This window comes from Pan paniscus, chromosome 16 (assembly GCF_029289425.2).
Source record: "Pan paniscus chromosome 16, NHGRI_mPanPan1-v2.0_pri, whole genome shotgun sequence".
Taxonomy (NCBI): domain Eukaryota; kingdom Metazoa; phylum Chordata; class Mammalia; order Primates; family Hominidae; genus Pan; species Pan paniscus.
This window is the reverse complement of record NC_073265.2, coordinates 40,668,328-40,688,192: the sequence shown is the minus strand read 5'-3', so window position 1 is coordinate 40,688,192 and position 19,865 is coordinate 40,668,328. Positions and strand designations below refer to the sequence as shown.

The 19,865-nt window shown below is 39.5% G+C and overlaps 1 protein-coding gene across 5 annotated transcripts in view; it reads left to right on the top strand.

Moving 5' to 3' along the window:
- DMXL2 (Dmx like 2) overlaps nt 1–6,862 on the top strand; it is a 172,201-nt gene extending 165,339 nt beyond the window's left edge. For all 5 annotated transcript variants that reach the window (XM_008953166.6, XM_008953165.6, XM_003827837.7 and 2 more), the window contains 4 exons: nt 1,013–1,104; nt 2,954–3,006; nt 4,305–4,522; nt 5,462–6,862. In XM_008953166.6, coding sequence (XP_008951414.2) covers nt 1,013–1,104; nt 2,954–3,006; nt 4,305–4,522; nt 5,462–5,671 — 573 coding nt within the window. In that variant the 3' untranslated portion in view covers nt 5,672–6,862. The remainder of the gene's footprint in view (nt 1–1,012; nt 1,105–2,953; nt 3,007–4,304; nt 4,523–5,461) is intronic.
- Nucleotides 6,863–19,865: the final 13,003 nt, after the last annotated feature.

The window sequence follows — 19,865 nt, the reverse complement described above, 5'->3', positions numbered from 1 at the left end:
ATGGTGACACGTGCATGTAGTCCCAGCTACTCGGGAGGCTGAGGCAGGAGAATCGCTTGAACCCAGGAGGCGGAGGTTGCAGTGAGCTGAGATTGAGCCACTGCGCTCCAGCTTGGGCAACAGAGTGAGACTTCGTCTCAGAAAAAAAAAGAATCAGGTTCCAAACATCTGTTCCAATTTGTTCCAGAATTGTGCTTACCAGATTGTAAAATAACCAATCCCAATGAGCCACCTTAATCCAAATTGGATTACAAAATAGTTGGTGATGAAGACAAGTAGATCTTTACCTGATGGAGATATGGTGGGGGAAAGGAACATGGGGGAGGGTGGAAGGTGATGCTGTCCTGTGTGAAACTTCAGGCTTCACATATATGGAGGGAGGTTCAGAACGCCTTGAACCTCCTGGGACCAGATAGATTACCCAAATACTTCTTAAAATTTTTCTAAACTATATATATGTTCTTAATTATGTGTATAAGATAATTCTCTTAAATTAGGACACTATAGACTGTACCTTGTCTATGCAGAAATGGAAGTAATCTTGAATTTATACTTTTGTCTTCAGTCAGATCTGTACCACTATAATTCCAGACAGAAAAACATGCATTATATTTTAAAATACCTTGACATCCTAAGACTAGTTGGGTCTGTAAGCATTTCCTTTGTGACTGTTAAAGTTTATTACATGTATTTGAGATCATTAGCACTAAAATTGACGGGTCTTAGGTAGGTTCATATACTTTGATGTCCTATTCTTACATAATCTGAAAAACATGACCTTTAATTCTGTTTTTACCAACTCCAGTTATTAAAAATTATTGGACAGTAGCCAAATAATATACACATGACAGTTAAGCCTCGTACTATCACTTATTCTTTTATCCTAGACCGAGTTTTTAAAAACTATTTTTAGCTCATGCATATAGTATGTTATTAGCAGACATGTATGTTGGTACTGTATCAAATTTTATCCAATGGTAAAATAACATCAGTTGCACTTTGTTTTTCGTAGAGTTGGCAGTGCCACAGTAAAGCCACAAGTGACTTTGCATTTATTACCTCTTCAAGTCTAGTTGCCACATCTGGACACTCCAATGACAATAGGTAGGTTGACAGAAAAGCAAAGTAAGAAATATAAAAACGTTAGAAATCCATACCTTTAGCAAGAATACTTTTCTATTAGTAGGGTTTTTCCACTCTAGGCATTAAAAAAAAAACTGTTACATAATTCTTATTTCAGAGTGTTTTTTCTTACCAAAAAGAGAAAAGCAAAAATGAAAGTTATTCCTAATGTATGTAATTTTTATTTTAAAGCTATTCAGTCTTTTTTAAACTACTACTGTTAACACTGTTAGTTTCTCTAGGACTAACAGGCATCTGATATTGTCTCCATCATTCTCAACATTTTTATTTTATTGCAGTAGGTTTGGGGGAATAGGTGGTGTTTGGTTACATGGATAAGTTCTTTAGTGGTGATTGCTGAGATTTTGGTGCACCCATCACCTGAGCAGTGTACACTGTACCCAGTGTGTAGTCTTTTATTCTTCACCCTCCTCCCACCCCTCCCAAGTCCCCAGAGTCCATTATATATCATTCTGATCCTTTGCATCCTCATAGCTTAGCTCCCACTTACAAGTGAGAACATACGACATATGATTTTCCACTCCTGAGTTACTTCACTTAGAATAATGGTCTCTAACTCCATCTGGGTTGCTGCAAAATGTGATTATCTCATTCCTTTTTATGAAGTATTCCATGGTGTATATGTACCACATTTTCTTTATCCATTTGTTGGTTGATGGACATTTAGGTTGGTTCCATAGTTTTGCAATTGTGAATTGTGCTGCTCTAAACAGGCATGTGCAAGTGTCTTTTTCATATAATGACTTCTTTTCCTCTGGGTAGATACCCAGTAGTGGGATTGCTGGATTGAATGGTAGTTCTGCTTATAGTTCTTTAAGGAATCTCCGTATACTGTTTTTCATGGTGGTTTTACTAGTTTACATTCCCACCAGCAGTGAAGTGTCCCCTTTTCACCACCTCCATGCCAGCGTCTATTGTTTTTTGTTTTTTTAATTATGGCCATTCTTGCAGGAATAAGGTGGTATCGTATTGGAGTTTTAATTTGCATTTTCCTGGTAATTAGTGGTTTTGAACATTTTTTCCTGTTTGTTGGCCATTTGTATTTTGAGAATTATCTGTTCATGTCCTTTGCTCGCTTTTGATGGGATTGTTTTTTCTTGTTAAGTTCCTTGTAGATTCTAGATATAAGTCCCTTGTCAGATATATACATTGTATTTTCTCCCACTCTGCAGGTTGCCTTTTTACTCTTGCTATGCAGAAGCGTTTTAGTTTAATTAGGTCCCATTTATTTATTTTTGTTGCATTTGCCTTTGGGTTCTTGGTCATGAATTCTTTAAGTCAATGTCTAGAGTAGTTTTTTTTGATGTTATCTTCTAGAATTTTTATGGTTTCAAGTGTTAGATTTAAGTTTGACCCATCTTGAGTTAATTTTTGTATAAGGTGAGAGATGAGGATTCAGGGACTAACAGGTATTTGACACTGTCCCCATCATTCTCAACATTTATTTTGACCTCACATGGTTTTCATTAGCAACACATGCCCATGAATAACATCTTGTTTCCCTGCAGTGGCTACCACCTGGGGATATAAAAGCATTCCTTATACTCAGGAAGTCATATCAGTTTCCTGGAGTGGCAATGGAAAGGAGATGGGGTAGAGGATGCAGAGACGGGCAGGACCATGTGAGATGAAACTGTGTAGTTTGACCCTACCCCCATCCTAGTTGGGAATCACTACTCTCTATAGGTGTGAGTGAACAAAAAAGATAAGAATGAATAAGCAAAATATTTGACTGAAAGACAGGTTGTCCCTGATGACGACTTATAACAATCATTTATGATGTATTTTTGTTATTGTGTTTCTTTAAAAGAAATGTTTGCCTCTGGGACACATTAATATCACCTGGAAACAGCCTCATTCATGGTGAGTTAAGGTCTATGATTTTTAAAAATATACCATGAAGGAATAATACACCATGAAGGAATGCTTTCTTGGTTTTAATTAGTGAATCCAGTGAGTGTTTATTGACAGGTTGAAAATGGAGAAATATTTAGAATGAATGACTAAAAATTTGGAAAGTTAATTAGCATATCTGGCTTCCTTGCTGAGTTAAAGATATATGGTCTCAGAAATCCAAAATAGTCTTTATATTCTATTCAGAAAATATGGTATGGATAGTGGTACTACTAACAAGGCTGTTTAAGAAATTAGTTGCAAAGTATTCATTGAGCTTAATAGAAAATAACATATTTTAAAGAATTAAACCTCATCATAAAATACTTTTTGTCTTTTTTTCCTTTTTGTGGAGATCAAGGTCTTGCTGTATTGCTCAGGCAGGTCTCAAGCTCCTAGGGTCAAGCTATCCTCCCACCTCTACCTCCCTAAGTACTGGGATTACAAGCATGAGCCACCACACCTGGCCCTAACCATAAAATAAAACAAAGGTTAACCTTATTATAATGACTAGAAATGTAAACAGTGCCATTTAAATATTATTCCTTTTAAGACAATACTTGCCAAATTAGTGTCCTAACTCTGTCTTCCACATAGTACCACCCAAAAAGTGCTCCATGCTCAAATAAGTTTGGTTAAATGAAGTAGATTGTCAGAAAGATAGAAAGATTCTCAGTCTTTTAATACACTGATATGCATTTTGAAATATGTAGTTAATTCTCAATTTTATTGCAGAATTCTGCAAACAGTGATTAACATTGCTTACAAATTTTCTGCATGTTAATTTGAATCTTTAATCATATTAAAATGCAAATACTCCTGGGAAGGATAATGAACTTCTTAACTTGTAACTGAAAACATTCACACATTTTCTCATAGTGTCGTTGTTTCAATTACTTACCTGAAAAGAACTTTTTGTATGGTACAGCACTTGGCTGGGTTAATACTCACCAACTTTGAGAAGGTTGGTCTCTGCTCTTCTGTATACTTTTTATGAGGCAGTATCACTTAGGGCTTAAGGTTTAAACTTTCTTTTTCTGTCTGTGTTCATTTCATATTGAGATTATGGATAAAAAGTTTGTTCTGACATTGCTTAACATTTTTCTTTAATCATGTGATTACAGAAATTCAATGACTTACAAAACAATAAATGTACCTTAGAATGAAAAATCCATCAGTAAGGTCTGTATTTAAATGTGGATTTAGACATCATAATTACCAAGACAAGAAATTGTTTTGAGAAATTCTCTGATGTTTTTCTTCTTCAGGTTTCACGTGCCACGATCATGGTGCCACGGTACTTCAGTATGCACCCAAACAGCAACTCCTAATCTCGGGGGGTAGGAAAGGACACGTCTGCATTTTTGACATCAGGCAAAGGCAGCTCATTCACACGTTCCAGGCCCATGACTCAGCTATTAAGGCTCTGGCCTTGGATCCCTATGAGGAATATTTTACCACAGGTTCAGCAGAAGGTAACATAAAGGTGAGTCAGTACAAGAGGTTGGAATGTGCTAAAGACTGATTGGAAAGAGAAAAAACAAAAACTCCACATTCTTTGAAATAAAGCTTCACTTTATTTCACTTGGGCTACTGCATGGAGATACTGCATATCTCAACACTCTGCTGCCTCCCCATGCTCCTGTATGGTTCTTTCTAAACTGTTATGGTCAATGAGATTATCAAACTCATTGGACTCAGGCCATTAGAAAGCTTTAAAGCATTCTATTTTGAGTAAAGTGTATGAGTTTAATGCATGAAATTTTTTGATGACATTAGTTTGACTTCTTAGAAGCTTCTCCCCTCTCCCTCAGTACTCTTGTGTGTGGTGGAGGTGACGTTTCCAGTAAGTGAGCTAGTGCAGATGCTCCTTGACTTTATGGTGGGATTATGTCCCAACAAACCCATTATAAGTTAAAAATATTGTTAAAGTTGAAAAACATACTTACTTTCAACTTAATATTTTCAACTTACTATGAGTTTATTGAGACTAACCTCAGCATAAGCCAAGGAGCGTACTGAATGCGTATTGCTTTCACACTGTCATAAAGTCAAAAAGTCTTGTCAAACCATCGTAAGTAGGGGACTGTCTGTACCACACTACTTTTACATAGCCTTAGGACCTAGCTCAGCATGAGGAACACATTTAACTGAATTAACTCAAATATTTAATTGAATTAGAGATGGGCTACATATGGTTAATATGAAGCCACAAGAGGATGTGAAGGAAAATATGAAAGAAGGACAGTAAATGAATCGTGGGAGTGGTGTTATCATTTCCCACTTAGATAAGCTCTTAGGAAAGAGGCAGTGGGTGGGAAGGTTGGGCTTTAGTGAGATCACTTGGGCCAAGGGAGCAGAAGGGCCATGTTTTTGCTTTTGGTCTTTTCGTAATAGATTTTTAACTCCTTTTGTTTTGCACTAGGTTTGGAGATTGACAGGCCATGGCCTAATTCATTCATTTAAAAGTGAACATGCTAAGCAGTCCATATTTCGAAACATTGGGGCTGGAGTCATGCAGATTGACATCATCCAGGGCAATCGGCTCTTCTCCTGTGGTGCAGATGGCACGCTGAAAACCAGGGTTTTGCCCAATGCTTTTAACATCCCTAACAGAATCCTTGACATTCTATAAAGATTGGGGTTTTATTTTTATATACATTTCAGTTAAAAGGCACACTACAGTCATCACTAGGCAATTCTGCTTTCTAAGCAGTTGTATTGAAAACAGAGAATCTCTGTGTAGAATTTGAATATGACCCAAGCTGAGTATTATCTAAACAGGTTGGTGGAATGAATGCGCATGTACCTTATTATGCTGACATACTAAAAAAAATAAAACCTAGTATTGTATGAAGGATAGCTATTCTTTACAGCATTTAGCAAACCTGATTCAGAAAACATTTGAGATTAGCAAATTAGTAACTTGAAATAATGAAAAGGACGTTTATACCAAATTAAGGAAGAAAATGTTGCTGATTTGGGTTTTTCTTCCTGTTCTTACCACTGACTGAAGCATGCCTGCAGTCTCCTCCTCTGTTGAATGAAGGATAATCATAAGGTGTTTGTTAGGAGCGCTAGACCACCTGGAAAACTTTCTTAGCTGTGGAGCAGTGCGCAGTGACCAGTTCTCTGCTGTGAGAGGCCATTTCCATTCTTTCCTGCTGAATATTTTTCCTGTTAGTGTTTATACTGAGCTAGTACTGTAACTTGCAAATGAGTGCAAATTTAAATGCAATGTTTTACTCACAATTTGCACATTCACATTTTGGACTGCTAGTTTTTCTATTTAAATATTTGCCTTCATGTTAGGAATGTACTATGTGAACATGACATATTTGTAGTTAACCAAACACACCTTCTTAGTCCAGTTTAGTACTTTTTCTTTTCGTGTATTCAAGGTTAAACACCCAAACATTTAAGGATATGTTGAAACTACACCAATAGAGCATTTCATATCATAATTAAAATGAATGTTAGGCTTCTTGTGGCCAGTTAATAGTTGATGAGATTGGTGATATTATTTATTGCCACAGCCTATTGTATAAACTATGCAGAGTTAAATATTTGCTTGTAAAATATTAGCCAATGTTGTCATTATTTTGATGTATTTCCTTGGTTATGACCAAAAATATGTTGAGATACTGAAACTAATGTCTGTGTGTTTAAATGTTTACCAGCAAATTGTCTTATCATGTTAATGAGAATGTTCAATGCCTGTGTGGTAAATAGTAAATACAATGGCATAAAAGTAACTTTCTCTGAAGATGTGATGTTCAGGCTGTGAAATATATATGTAAAAGAAAAATAAATGTTATTTGTTAGAGTTTTTAGTTTGATACTGTTTTTGACCGTTGAGATTTTTAATTTGATAAAATGTTTAACTGTTAGAGAATTTGCAAGCTATTTGGCAGTCTATTCATTCATAAGTATTTACTGAATACCTTCTATACCAAAAGCCATTCTAGGAAATGGGATACAGTGGAGAGCCAGACAGAGAAAGCACACAATGTTGAGATGTAGCGGGGCAAGAGCTAACCTCACTATACCTTCTCCAGACAGATTTGAAGTTTATTGAATGAAGTACTAACCTCGTACCCAAAACTCAAATCTGAGTCTTGGCTATTTGCTTGCTCCTAAGTAAGTAAGGGAAGTCAGAATATGCCCACTGATAAGAAGAGCCAGGAAAATAAGCTTGTGAGTGACATCTCAATGTCTAAAGCAAAACTGATTCAAAGGAGCTTTCAGAAAAAAGGGAAGAGAACTTTCTCTGTCAGGTGAAAGCAGTAAGAGACTCTAGATTCACCTTCTAGCTTGAAACAACTAAAAGAAAGAAGAAGACAAAATATATAAACAATGGTTCTCAAGACATTAAGCATCAGGTAGGGAGGGACAGTGATTCCTGAGAGGTGAGCATTTTAATTGTCCCAACTTACCACCTCAAGAAAGTTTCCAGGCCACAGGCAGGGAGAGAACCCAGGCAGAGCCTAATGGTTTCTCCAAGTTGCCAAGATAGAACTGCGAGTCTGGGGAATATAATGAGGATAGAGTTTGCAGGCCAAAGGCCACAGAGGGGCACAGGGAGAGGTACACAGAAGGTCTGTATTAGTCCATTATCACACTGCTATAAGGACATACCTGAGACTAGGTAATTTATAAAGGAAAGAGATTTAATGGACTCATAGTTCCACATGGCTGGGGAGGCCTCACAATCATGGCAGGAGGAAAAGGAGGACCAAAGGCACATCTTAACATGGCGGCAGGCAAGAAAGCGTGTGCAGGGAAACTGCCCTTCATAAAATCATCAGATCTCCTGAGACTTATTCACTATCACAAGAACAGAATGGGAAAAACCTGCCCTCATGATTCAGTTACCTCCCACTGGGTCCCTCACACAACACTTGGGGATTATGGGAGCTACAATTCAAGATGAAATTGGGTGGGGACACAGTCAAACCACATCAAGATCTTCCTCAATATTTTGCTGAGAAAGGAATCAGTGTATGTGTATGAGCAAATTGCTGGCACCCAGAACAATAGCCATCGAAAGGGATTAGAGGTAACAATCTAATCACACAAAGCTAGGAATTCAGCAGGAGGCCCCCCTTATCTGTGGCTTTGCTTTCTGTGGTTTCAGTTACCTGTGGTTAGTCATGGTCTGAAAATAGGTGAGGACAGTACAATAAGAAATTGAGAGAGGGAGAGACTATATTCACATAGGTTTTTATTACTGTATATTAATTGTTCTATTATTGTTGATCTTTTACTGTGCCTCATTTATAAATTACACTTTTTGAGACAGAGTCTCACTGAGTCACCCAGGCTGGAGTGCAGTGGTGCGATCTCAGCTCACTGCAACCTTTGCCTCCCGGGTTCAAATGATTCTCATACCTCAGCCTCCCAAGTAGCTGGAACCACAGGCATGTGCCACCATGCCCGGCTAATTTTTGTGTTTTTAGTAGAGATGGGGTTTCACCATGTTGGCCAGGCTGGTCTTGAACTCCTGACCTCAAGTGATCTGCCTGCCTCAGCCTCTCAAAGTGCTGGGATTACAGGTATGAGCCACCATGCCTGGCCTAAACTTTATCATATGTGTATATATAGAGAGGAAAACACATATATAGGGCTTAGTACCATCTGCAGTTTCAAGCATCCATCCACTGGAGTCTTGGAACATCTCCCTTGTAGATAAGGTGTGGGGACTACTGTAATTCATATTCTCACCAACCAGCTGGAAAACCTCATAATTCATGGGGCATTAGGTAGTACTCTCAAGGATTTTGCTGCAGTAGCAGGACAAAATTAGTCCTAGGATAAACACTATCATGGTCCTGCCTAAGAAAGCTAAAAAGGAAATGACCAAAAGCCAAATAGCTAAATTTTATCTGAAAACATAGCTCCAGAATATTTGTAGGAATACAAAAATATCCAACACTCAACAAGGTAAAATTCACAATGTTTGACATTAAAAAAAATGCATGAAAAGTAGGTAAATACAAACCATAATGAGAGGGAAAACATCCATCAAAACAGATATAGAAATAACACAGGTGATAAAATTAATAGCATAACTATTTCATATGTCCAAGAAGCTAGAGAAAAAATTCAATGTTAAGAAGAGATGTGGAAGACACACAGATTCAAATCAAACTTACAGAAATGAAAAGTATAATGTTTGAGATAAAAAAATACACTAGATGGGATTCACAGCAGATTAGACATTGCAGAGTGAAAAATTAGTGAATATGAAGGCACAATAGAAACTATCCAAAAGGAAACACTTTTAAAAAACATTGGAACCAAATAACACCAGTGAGCTCTGGGACAACTTTGAGCATCCTAATATATTTGTAATTGGAGTCCATGAGGGAGGAAGGTAAAGGAAAAATATAATTAAAATAATGGCCAAATATTTTCCAGTTTTGATTCAACCACAGATCCAAGAGCTTTAATGAAACTCAAGCACAGGAAACAAGGAAAGTAGAGCCATACTCATCATAATCAAATTGCTTAAAATCAATGATAAGAGAAAAATGTTAGGATCTCAAAGAGAAAATAGACACATTGCATACACAAGAACAAAGATAAGGATGACAGCAGATTTATTTCAGGAACAATGCAAACCAGAAGAGTGGAGTGACATCTTTAGAAGTATTGGAAGCAAAAAAGCTGTCAATCTAGAATTCTTTGACCAGTGAAAATACCTTTCAAAAATGAAGTTTACATAAAGACATGAAAAGGGTAAAAGAATTCATCGCCAGCAAATCTGCACTATAAGGAATATCAAAGGAATATAAAGAAAGTTTCTGAATCAGAAGGCAAAATGATACCAGATGGAAATACGGATCTATTCAAAGGAATAAAGAGTACCAGCAATTATAACTACATAAGTAAATTACATAAAGACTTTTCCTCATTGTTTAAATCTCTCCTAGACAATTGTTTAAAGCTTAAGTAAGGCCAGTCGTGGTGGTTCATGCCTGTAATCCCAGCAATTTGGAAGGCCGAGGTGGGGCGGATCATCTGAGGTCAGGAGTTCAAGACCAGCCTGGCCAACATGGTAAAACCCTGTCTCTACTAAAAATACAAAAATTAGCCAGGCATGGTGGTGGGCATCTGTAATCCCACCTACTCAGGAGCCTGAGGTGAAGAATTGCTTAAATGTATGACAACAGCAGCACAAAGGCCAGGAGAGAACTAGAAGTATACTGTTGTAAACTTTTTACACTATATGTGAAGTGATATATCACTTAAAGTTAGATAAAAATCTACAGTATAATTAGTTTGGGGAGTGACATCAGCAATATAGCAGGATGGGACTTTCCAATGCTCACCCCCTCACAGAAACACCAATTTAAAGGACTATCCATGCATGAGAATACACTCACAAGAGCTAAGGAAACCAAATGAGAGATTACAGCACCTGAATGTTGCACAGAAATCAGAAAAGATGCTGTGAAGAGGATAGGAAAGAGTTTTACATGACCCATCCATGCCACCCTCCCTCCAACCCTGGGTAGTATGATGTGGGGAGAGATACCTTCTGCATGGGGGAGAGAGAGGGAGGTGAGCACCAGAATGGTGCCTCGGACCCCAACACCAGGCCTGCCCCAGTAAAACCCAGTGCTAGACCCCTATTGCCCAGATTTCAGGCCAGTTCCCGCAGACTGAGCCTCTAAGCCCATCTAAGCACCAGGCAGGATCCTGCAGCCCCAGGCCCCTCACTGGACTTCGTCTCTGGGCCCATACAATTTCTAAGCTTGCCCGCAGCAGCCCCAGGCTCTGGACTGGTTCCAATGCCAGGCCAGACACCATAGTCAGGCTCCAGGATGGCCCCAAGGACTCAGTCCTCAGACCCATCCAGCAACAGGCAGACCCTAATGGATATAGGCTCCAGACAAGATCCCATGGAGCTGCCTGCAGGCCTGCCTTGGTGCCAGTGGACTTATTCTCTCAGGCCTACCCCAGGGCTGGGCTGTCCCCAGTGGCTCCATGCTCCAGACTGTTCCCAGGGCTGGGCTGGCCTCTATAGCCCTGGGCTTCATGCTCCCTCCAGTGTTGGTCCGGTCCCTGCAGCCCTAGTCATCAAGGGGACACCCATGGACCCAAGCTCCAGGCCTGCCCTAGCACCAGTTTAGCACTTGCAGCCTCAGGCTTCAGACCATTCTCAGGCTCCAGGCCTGTCCCACTGCCAGGATGGCCCCAGTGACCTGAGGCTCCAGACTGCCCCAACACCTGGCTGGCTGGCACCAGCAGCCTCAGGCTCCAGGCTGGCCCTGTAACCCCAGACTCCAGACCGGCCTTTGTAGACCTAGTTTCCAGGTCCTCCTCAGCCTCAGGCCAGCATTCATGGACCCAGCCTCCAGCCAGCCCTTGCAGACCAGGGACCCAGTCTGCCCCAGTGCCAGGCTGGGCCTTCACAACCCCAGACTTCAGGCTAGCACATGCAGACCCATCTTGTAGGCCTGCTCCAGCACTAGATTGGCAGCCATTGACCCCAGTACCAGGACGGCCCTGGCAGTCCTGAGCTCCAGAGCAGCTCAGTGCATGCTGGCCCATATAACCCCAGGTTTCAGGCCCACCCCAGCACCAGGTAGATACCCCTATCCTCAGGCACCAGATTGGCACCTGCTGCCTCAGGAATCAGTCTGTGTTAGCTCCAGGTTGGCCTTTGCAGTCCCAGACTCCAGGCTGGCATCCATAGACCCAGCCTCCAGGTTTTCCCAGCACCAAGCTGGCCCCCATGGTCCCAGGCTCTATGCCTAGCCTCTAGGTCTAGGCCCTAGCACTAGGTCAGCACCCACAAACCCCAGTCCCAAGCTGGCATGTGTGGACACAGGCTCTAGGCCTATCCAGTGCCAGTCCAGTTTTTACAAACCCACGCTCCAGCAGACCCAAGGTTCAGACCTGTCCTAGTAGACGCAGTACCAGGCTAGCCCCTGCAGACTCAGGACCCAGACCTAGCCCTACAGACTCAGATTCAAGGTCTCTCCCAGTGGACTTGTATGCCAGGATCATCCCATTGCCTGGCTAGACCCTGCAGATTCAAAGTCAAAGCCTGTATGTACCCCAGCACTAGATCAGTTCCCATGGACCTAATCAACAGGTCCTCTCCAGTGAATCTAGGTTCATAGACCTAGGCACCAGGCCTGCCTGCCCAAGAACACAAGAAGCAAGCCTGCCCATGGGCCATAGCAGATAGTGGCCAGAATCTCTGGACAGGTTGACTGGTGAAGTCCTTGCCCAACCAAAGCAAGCCTGCAAAGACTCGAATCAGTCCCTTTCTGACATGAATGCATGGCCACGTGAATAAAGAACAATCAGGGACACATGACACCACCAAAAGAACAAAATAAAGCACCAGCAACTGACCCTAAAGAAATGAAGACTTACAATTCAGCAACTACACTCTTGGATATTTACTCAAAAGTCAGTTTGTTGAAGAGATGTTTGCAGTTATCTTTATTGTAGCACTGTTTACTATAGTCATCTTAAGAAATCAACCTAAGGGTCCATCAACAAATGAATAAAGAAAATGAGGTATATATACAAATGAAATATTATTCAATCTTTATAAGGAAGGAGATACTATCATTCATGATAACATGGATGGGTTTGGAGAACATTATGCTAAGTGAGATAAGCCAGGGATCTCTGGGCACTGGGGGAAGGAGAACATGGCAATTGTGAGGCAATGAACTCAGGGCTGTCCTGTTAGAGCAGAAAGGAAAACCAGACCAAACTCAGCTGATGCTCACCCATGGAAGGAACATTTAAACCAACCCTACCCAGAGGGAAATCGCTGATCCCAGCAGTCTGAACCTGAGTACCTATAAACCTTGCCACTGAGGGCAACAGTGCTCTGTGTCTCCAGGTAAACTTGAAAGGCAGTCTAGGCCATAAGGGCTGCAACTCTTAGGCAAGTCCTAGTGCTGAATTACACCAAGACAGACAGTGGACTTGGAGAGGACACATGAGACATCAGCTGGAGCAGTCAAGTGAGTGCTGGCGTCACCTCTTCCCTAACCCCAAGCTACACAGCTCGTGGTCCCAGGAGAGACCTCTTCCTTCCACTTCGGGAGAGAGGGAAGAGTGGGGAGGACTGTATCTTACTACATCTAAAATACCAGCCCAGCAAGAGCACAATAGGATACCATTCAGAGTCGTGAGGCCCCTATCCCAGGCCCTAGCTCTCAGATGACATTTCTAGACACACACTAGGCCAAAATGGAACCCATTGTCTTGACAGAATACAGTCCTGGCAGGATTCATCAGCTGCTAACTGGAGAGCCCTTGGGCCCTGAATTACTAGGAGTGATACCCAACTATTACATCGAGGGCCTTGGGTAAGCCTCTGAGACCTGCTGGCTTCAGATGAGACTTAGCACATTCCCAGTTGTGATGGCAACAGGGAAAAACTCCTTCAGCTTCAGAAAAGCAGAGGGAAAAGTATCTTGCATCTTAGGTACCAACAGTGCCACAGGGGGGTAGAGCACCAAGAGGGCTCTTGGGGTCCCTCAATTCCAAAATATGACTCTTAGATGGCATTTCAGGACCTGCCATGGGCCAGAGGGGAGCCCATTGTCCTGAAGGGCGAGTCTTAGGCCAGACAGTGTTCACAACAAGCTGATTTAAGAAAACCTGTGCTTTAAGGGAACATCAGCAGTAGTCTGGTAGTACTCCTCATGGCTTGGGGTGGCAGTGGCTGTGGGGTGAGGCTCCTCTCCCTTTGGAAAGGGGAGGGAAAAGTGAGAAGGACTGCATCATGTAGTTTGAGTGTCAGCTCAGCTGCAATATAATAGAACACCAAGTAGACTTCTAAGGTTTTTTAACTCTAGTCTCTGACTCCCGGGTGGTACTTCTGGACCCACCTAGGGCTTGGGCAGTGTCCCTGCCCAGAAGGGAAGGACGAAGATCTGACTGACTTTGGCACCTGGTGATTATAGAGCCCAAGGGCCTTGAGTGAACATAGGCAGTAGTCAGGGAGTGGTTGCAACCGGCCTTGGAGGATACCCAGTGCTGTGCTGGCTTCAGGTCTGACGCAGTGCAGTCATAGTGGTGGTGGCCACAGAGGTGCTTGTGTCACACCACCCTTGGCTTTAGCTGGCTCAGAACAGAGACGGAGACTCTGTATGTTTGGGAGAAAGTTAAGGGAAGAGAACAAGAGTCTCTGCCCAGAAAACCAGATAATTCTGGATCTTATCCAAGACCATCAAGGCGGTTCCTCTACAAGTCTTCAAGAATGACAGTGTTACTGGGCTTTGGTTACCCCCTAAGGCAGATACAGCTTAGATCACAATACCAAAGTCCTTTCAAGTATCTAGAAAGTCTTCCCAAGAAGGACAGCTACAAATAACCCCAGACAGTGAAGACTACAATAAGTCCCTAACCCTTCAATGCCCAGACACTAAAGAACATTTACTGCATCAGTACTATCCAGGAAAACATGACCTCACCAAATAAACTCAGTAAACCACCAGAGAATAATCCTAAAGATACAGAGATATGTGACCTTTCAGACAGAGAATTCAAAATAGCTGTGTTGAGGAAATTCAAAGAAATTCAATATAACACAGAAAGAATTCAGAATTCTATCAGATAAATGTAACTAAGAGATTGAAATAATTAAAAAGAATTAAGCAGAAATTCTGGAGCTGAAACATGTAATTGGCATACTGAGGAATTCCAAGTCCTTTAATAGCAGAATTGATCAAGCAGAAGAAAGAATTAATGAGCTTGAAGACCAGCTATTTGAAAATACACAGTCAGAGGAGACAAAAGGAAAAAGAATAAAAAACAATAAACCACACCTACAGGATCTAGAAAACAGCCTCGAAAGGGCAGATCTAAGACTCATTGGCCTCAAAGAAGAGGTAGAGAAAGAAATAGGGGTAGAAAGTTTATTCAAATGGATAACAGAAAACTTCCCAAACCTAGAGAAATATATCAATATCCAAGTGCAAGAAAGTTATTAAACATGAAACAGATTTAACCCAAAGAAGACTGCATCAAGGCACTTAATAATCAAACTCCCAAAGGTCAAGGATAAAGATCCTAAAAGCACCAAGAGAAAATAAATAAATAACATACAATGAAGCTCCAATAACTCTGCCAGCTGACTTTTCAGTGGAAACCTTACAGGCCTTACAGGAGGGAGTGGCATGATATATTTAAAGTGCTGAAAAAAAAAAAACTTTTACCCTAGAGAGTATATCCAGCAAAAATATCCTCAAACAAGAAGGAGAAATAAGGACTTTCCCAGATAAACCTGATGGATTTAATCAATGCCAGACCTGTCCTACAAGAAATGCTAAAGGGAGTACCACAAACCAGAAAGAAAATAAAATATCAATGAACAATAAATAATCACCTGAAGGTATAAAACTCACTGGTAATAATAAGTATACTGAGAAATACAGAATAACACTGTAAGTGTACTGTGTAAACTTCTGTTATCCTAAGTAGAAAGACTAAATGATGAACCAACCAAAAATAATAACTACAACAACTTTTCAAGACAGTTAAGATTTATAAGATATAAATAGAAACAACAAAAATTTAAAAAGCAGGGGGATAAAGTTAAGGCATAGACTTTTATTAGTGTTCTTTTTGCTTGTTTATGCAAATAGTGCTAAGTTGCTGTCAGGTTAAAATAATAGGTTATAAGATAGTATTTGAAATCATCATGGTAACCTCAAATCAAAAAACATACAATGAATATACAGAAAGAAAAAGCAAGAAACTAAATTATGTCACCAGAGAAAATCACCTTTACTAGAAGATAGGAAGAAAAAAAATGAAGAGAAGATTACAAAAGAACCAGAAAACAAACAATAAAATGGCAAGAGTACGTTATTACTTATCAATAACAACACTGAATGTAAATGGACTAAACTCTCCAATCAAAAAACACAGACTGGCTGAATGGATGAAAAAACAAGACCCATTGATCTGTTGCCTATAAGAAACACACTTCACCTGTAAAGACACACATAGACTGAAAACAAAGGGATGGAAAAAGATATTCCACGCCAATGGAAACCAAAAGAGACCAGGAGTAGCTACACTTACATTAGACAAAATAGATTTCAAGAAAAAAAACTATAATAAGAGACAAAGAAGGTCACTATGTAATGATAACAGGGTCAATTTAGCAAGAAGACATAACAATTTTAAATATATATGCACACAACACTGGAGCGCCCAGATATATAAAGGAAATATTCCTAGAGCTGAAGAAAGAGATTGGCTTCAATACAGTAATAGCTGGAGATTTTAACACCCCACTTTCAGTATTGGACAGATCTTCTGGACAGAAAATCAATAAAGAAACACCATACTTAATCTGCACTATAGAACAAATGGATCTAATAGATATTTATAGAACGTTTCATCCAATGGCTGCAGAGTACACATTCTTTTCCTCAATACATGGATCATTCTGAAGGATAGACCATATGTTAGGTAACAAAACAAGTCTTAAAACATTAAAAAAAACTGCAATCATATCAAGCATCTTCTCTGACCACAATAGAATATAACTTAACAACAAGAGGAATTTTGGAAACTATGCAAACACATGGAAATTAAACAATATGCTCCTGAATGACCAGTGTGTCAATGAAGAAATTAAGAAGGAGAATGAAAAATTTCTTGAAACAAATGACAATCAAAACACAACATACAAAAACCTATGGGATACAGCAACTAAAAAAGGTAAGTTTATAGCTATAAGTGCCTACATCTGAAAAGAGGAAAAACTTCAAATAAACAATCTAATGATACTTTTTTTTTTTTTTTTTGGGAAAGAGTCTCACTTTGTCACCCATGCTGGAGTGCAGTGGTGCCATCTTGGCTCACTGAAATCTCCACCTCCCAGGTTCAAATGATTCTCCTGCCTCAGCCTCCTGAGTAGATGGGATTACAGGTGTGTGCCACCATGCCTGGCTAATTTTTGTATTTTTAGTAGAAATTGGGTTTGGCCACATTGGCCAGGCTGGTCTCAAATTCCTGACCTCAAGTGATCCACCCTTCTTGGCCTCCCAAAGTGCTGGGATTACAGGCATGAGCCACCATGCCTGGCTTACAATGCATCTTAAAGAGCTAGAAAAACAAGAGCAAACCAAACCCAAAATTAACAGAAGAAAAGAAATAATAAAGATCAGAGCAGAAATAAATGAAATTGAATACATAAATACATAAAAGATCAATGAAACAAAAAGTTCATTTTTTGAAAAGTTAAACAAAATTAACAAAACTTTAGTCAGACTAAGAAAAAAAGAGAAGGGCTGGGGGCAGTGGCTCACGCCTATAATCCCAGCACTTTGGGAGGCCAAGGCGGGCAGATCACAAGGTCAGGAGTTTGAGACCAGCCTGGCCAATATGGTGAAACACTGTCTCTACTAAAAATACAAAAATTAGCTGGGCATGGTGGTGCATGCCTGTAATCCCAGCTACTTGGGAGGCTGAGGCAGGAGAATTACTTGAACTAGGACCTGGGAGGCAGAGGTTGTGGTAAGCCAAGATCACGCCATTGCACTCCAGCCTGGGCAACAAAAGTGAAACTCTGTCTCAGAAAACAAAACAAAACAAAAAAAGATTCAAATAAAATCAGAAATTAAAAAAAAAAAAAGGATATCACAACTGCTACTACAGAAAGCCAAAAGATAATTAGTGACTATTATTAACAAGTATATGCCAATCAACTGGAAAATCTAGAAGAAATGGACAAATTCCAGATACATAAAACCTACCAAGATTAAATTAGGAAAATCTAAAACCTGGATGGACTAATAACAAGTAACGAGATCAAAGCTATAATGAAAATTCTCTCAGTAAAGAAAACCTAGGACCCAATGGCTTCACTGTTGAATTCTACCAAAATACCAATCCTCCTCAAACTATTCTGGAAAATAGAGGAGGAGACAATACTTTCAAACTCATTCTATGAGGCCAGTATTACCCTGATACTAAAACCAGACAAAGACAAAACACCGCCAAAAAGCAAAACTACAGGTCAAAATATCTGATAAACTTTGACGCAAAAATCCTCAACAAAGTATTAGCAAACTGAATTCAACGACACATTAAAAAGATCATTCATCATGACCAAGCGAGATTTATCCCAGAAGATGCAAGGATAATTTAACATATGCAAATAAATCAATGTGACACATCACATGAACCGAATGAAGGACAAAATCCATATGATCATTTCAATTGATGCTGAAAAAGCATTTGACAAAATTCAACATCCTTTCATGATGAAAACCCTAAAAAAACTGAGTGCAGAAGAACATACCCCAAACATAATAAAATCCATATACCACAGACACACACAGACACACAATATCATACTGAATACAGAAAAACTGAAGCTTTTCTTCTAAAATCTGGAGCATGACAATGATGACCACTGTCACCCCTGTTATTCAACATACTACTGAAAGTCCTAGTTAGAGCAATCAGACAAGAGCAATATATAAAGGGCATCCAAATTGGAAAGAAAGAATTCAAATTATCCCTATTTGCTGATGATATAATCTTGTATTTGAAAAAACATCTCCAAGACTCCACCAAAAAGCTATTAGAACTGATAAGTTTCAGGATACAAAATCAACATACAAAAATCAGTAGCATTTCTATATGCCAATAGCAAACAATCTGAAAAAGAAATTAAAAAGTAGTCCCATTTACATTGGCCACATATAAAATCAAATACCTAGGAATTAGCCAAAGAAGTGAAAGATCTCTATAATGAAAACTCTAAAACACTGATGAAATTACAGAAGACACCAAAAAATGGAAAAATATTCCATGTTCATGGATTGGGAGAATAAATTTTGCTAAAATGTCCATACAACCCAAAGCAATTTACAGATTCAATACAATGCCTATCAAAATACCAATGACATTCTTTATAGACATAGATAAAACAATCCTAAAATGTATATGGAACCACAAAAAGAATACCACAGCTATCTTAAGCAAAAACTGGAGGACACATTACCTAACTTCAAATTAGACTACAGAGTTGTAACCAAAACAGCATGGTACTAGTATAAAAACAGACATGTAGACCAATGGAAGAGAACAGAGAACCCAAAAACAAATACACACACCTATAGTGAACTCATTTTTGACAAAGGTGGCAAGAACATACATTGGAGAAAAATAGTCTATTCAATAAATGGTGCTGGGAAAACTGGAAATCTATATGCAAAGGAATGATACTAGACCCCTATCTCTCGCCATATACAAAACTCAAATTAAAATGGATTAAAGACTTAAATTTAGGGATCTCAAACTATGAAACTACTGCATGAAAACATTGGGGGAAACTCTCCAGGACATTGGTCTGGGCAAATATTTCTTGAGCAATACCCAACAAGCACAGGCAACCAAAACAAACATGGACAAAAGGGATCACATCAAGTTTAAAAGCTTCTGCACAGCAAAGGAAATCATCAACAAAGTGAAAAGATAACCTACAGAATGGTAGAAAATATTTGTAAACTATCCCCTCAACAAGGGATTAATAACCAGAATATATAAGAAGCTCAAACAACTCTACAGGAAAAAAATCCAATAATCCAATCAAAAAATGAGCAAAAGATTTGAATGGACATTTCTCAGAAGAATACCTACAAATGGCAAACAGGCATATGAAAAGATGCTCAACATCATGGATCATCAGAGAAATGCACATGAAAACTACAATGAGATACCATCTCATCCCAGTTAAAATGGCTTATATTCAAAGACAAGCAATAACAAATGCTGTTGAGGATGTGGAAAAAAGGAAACCATTGTATGCTGTTGGTGGGAAT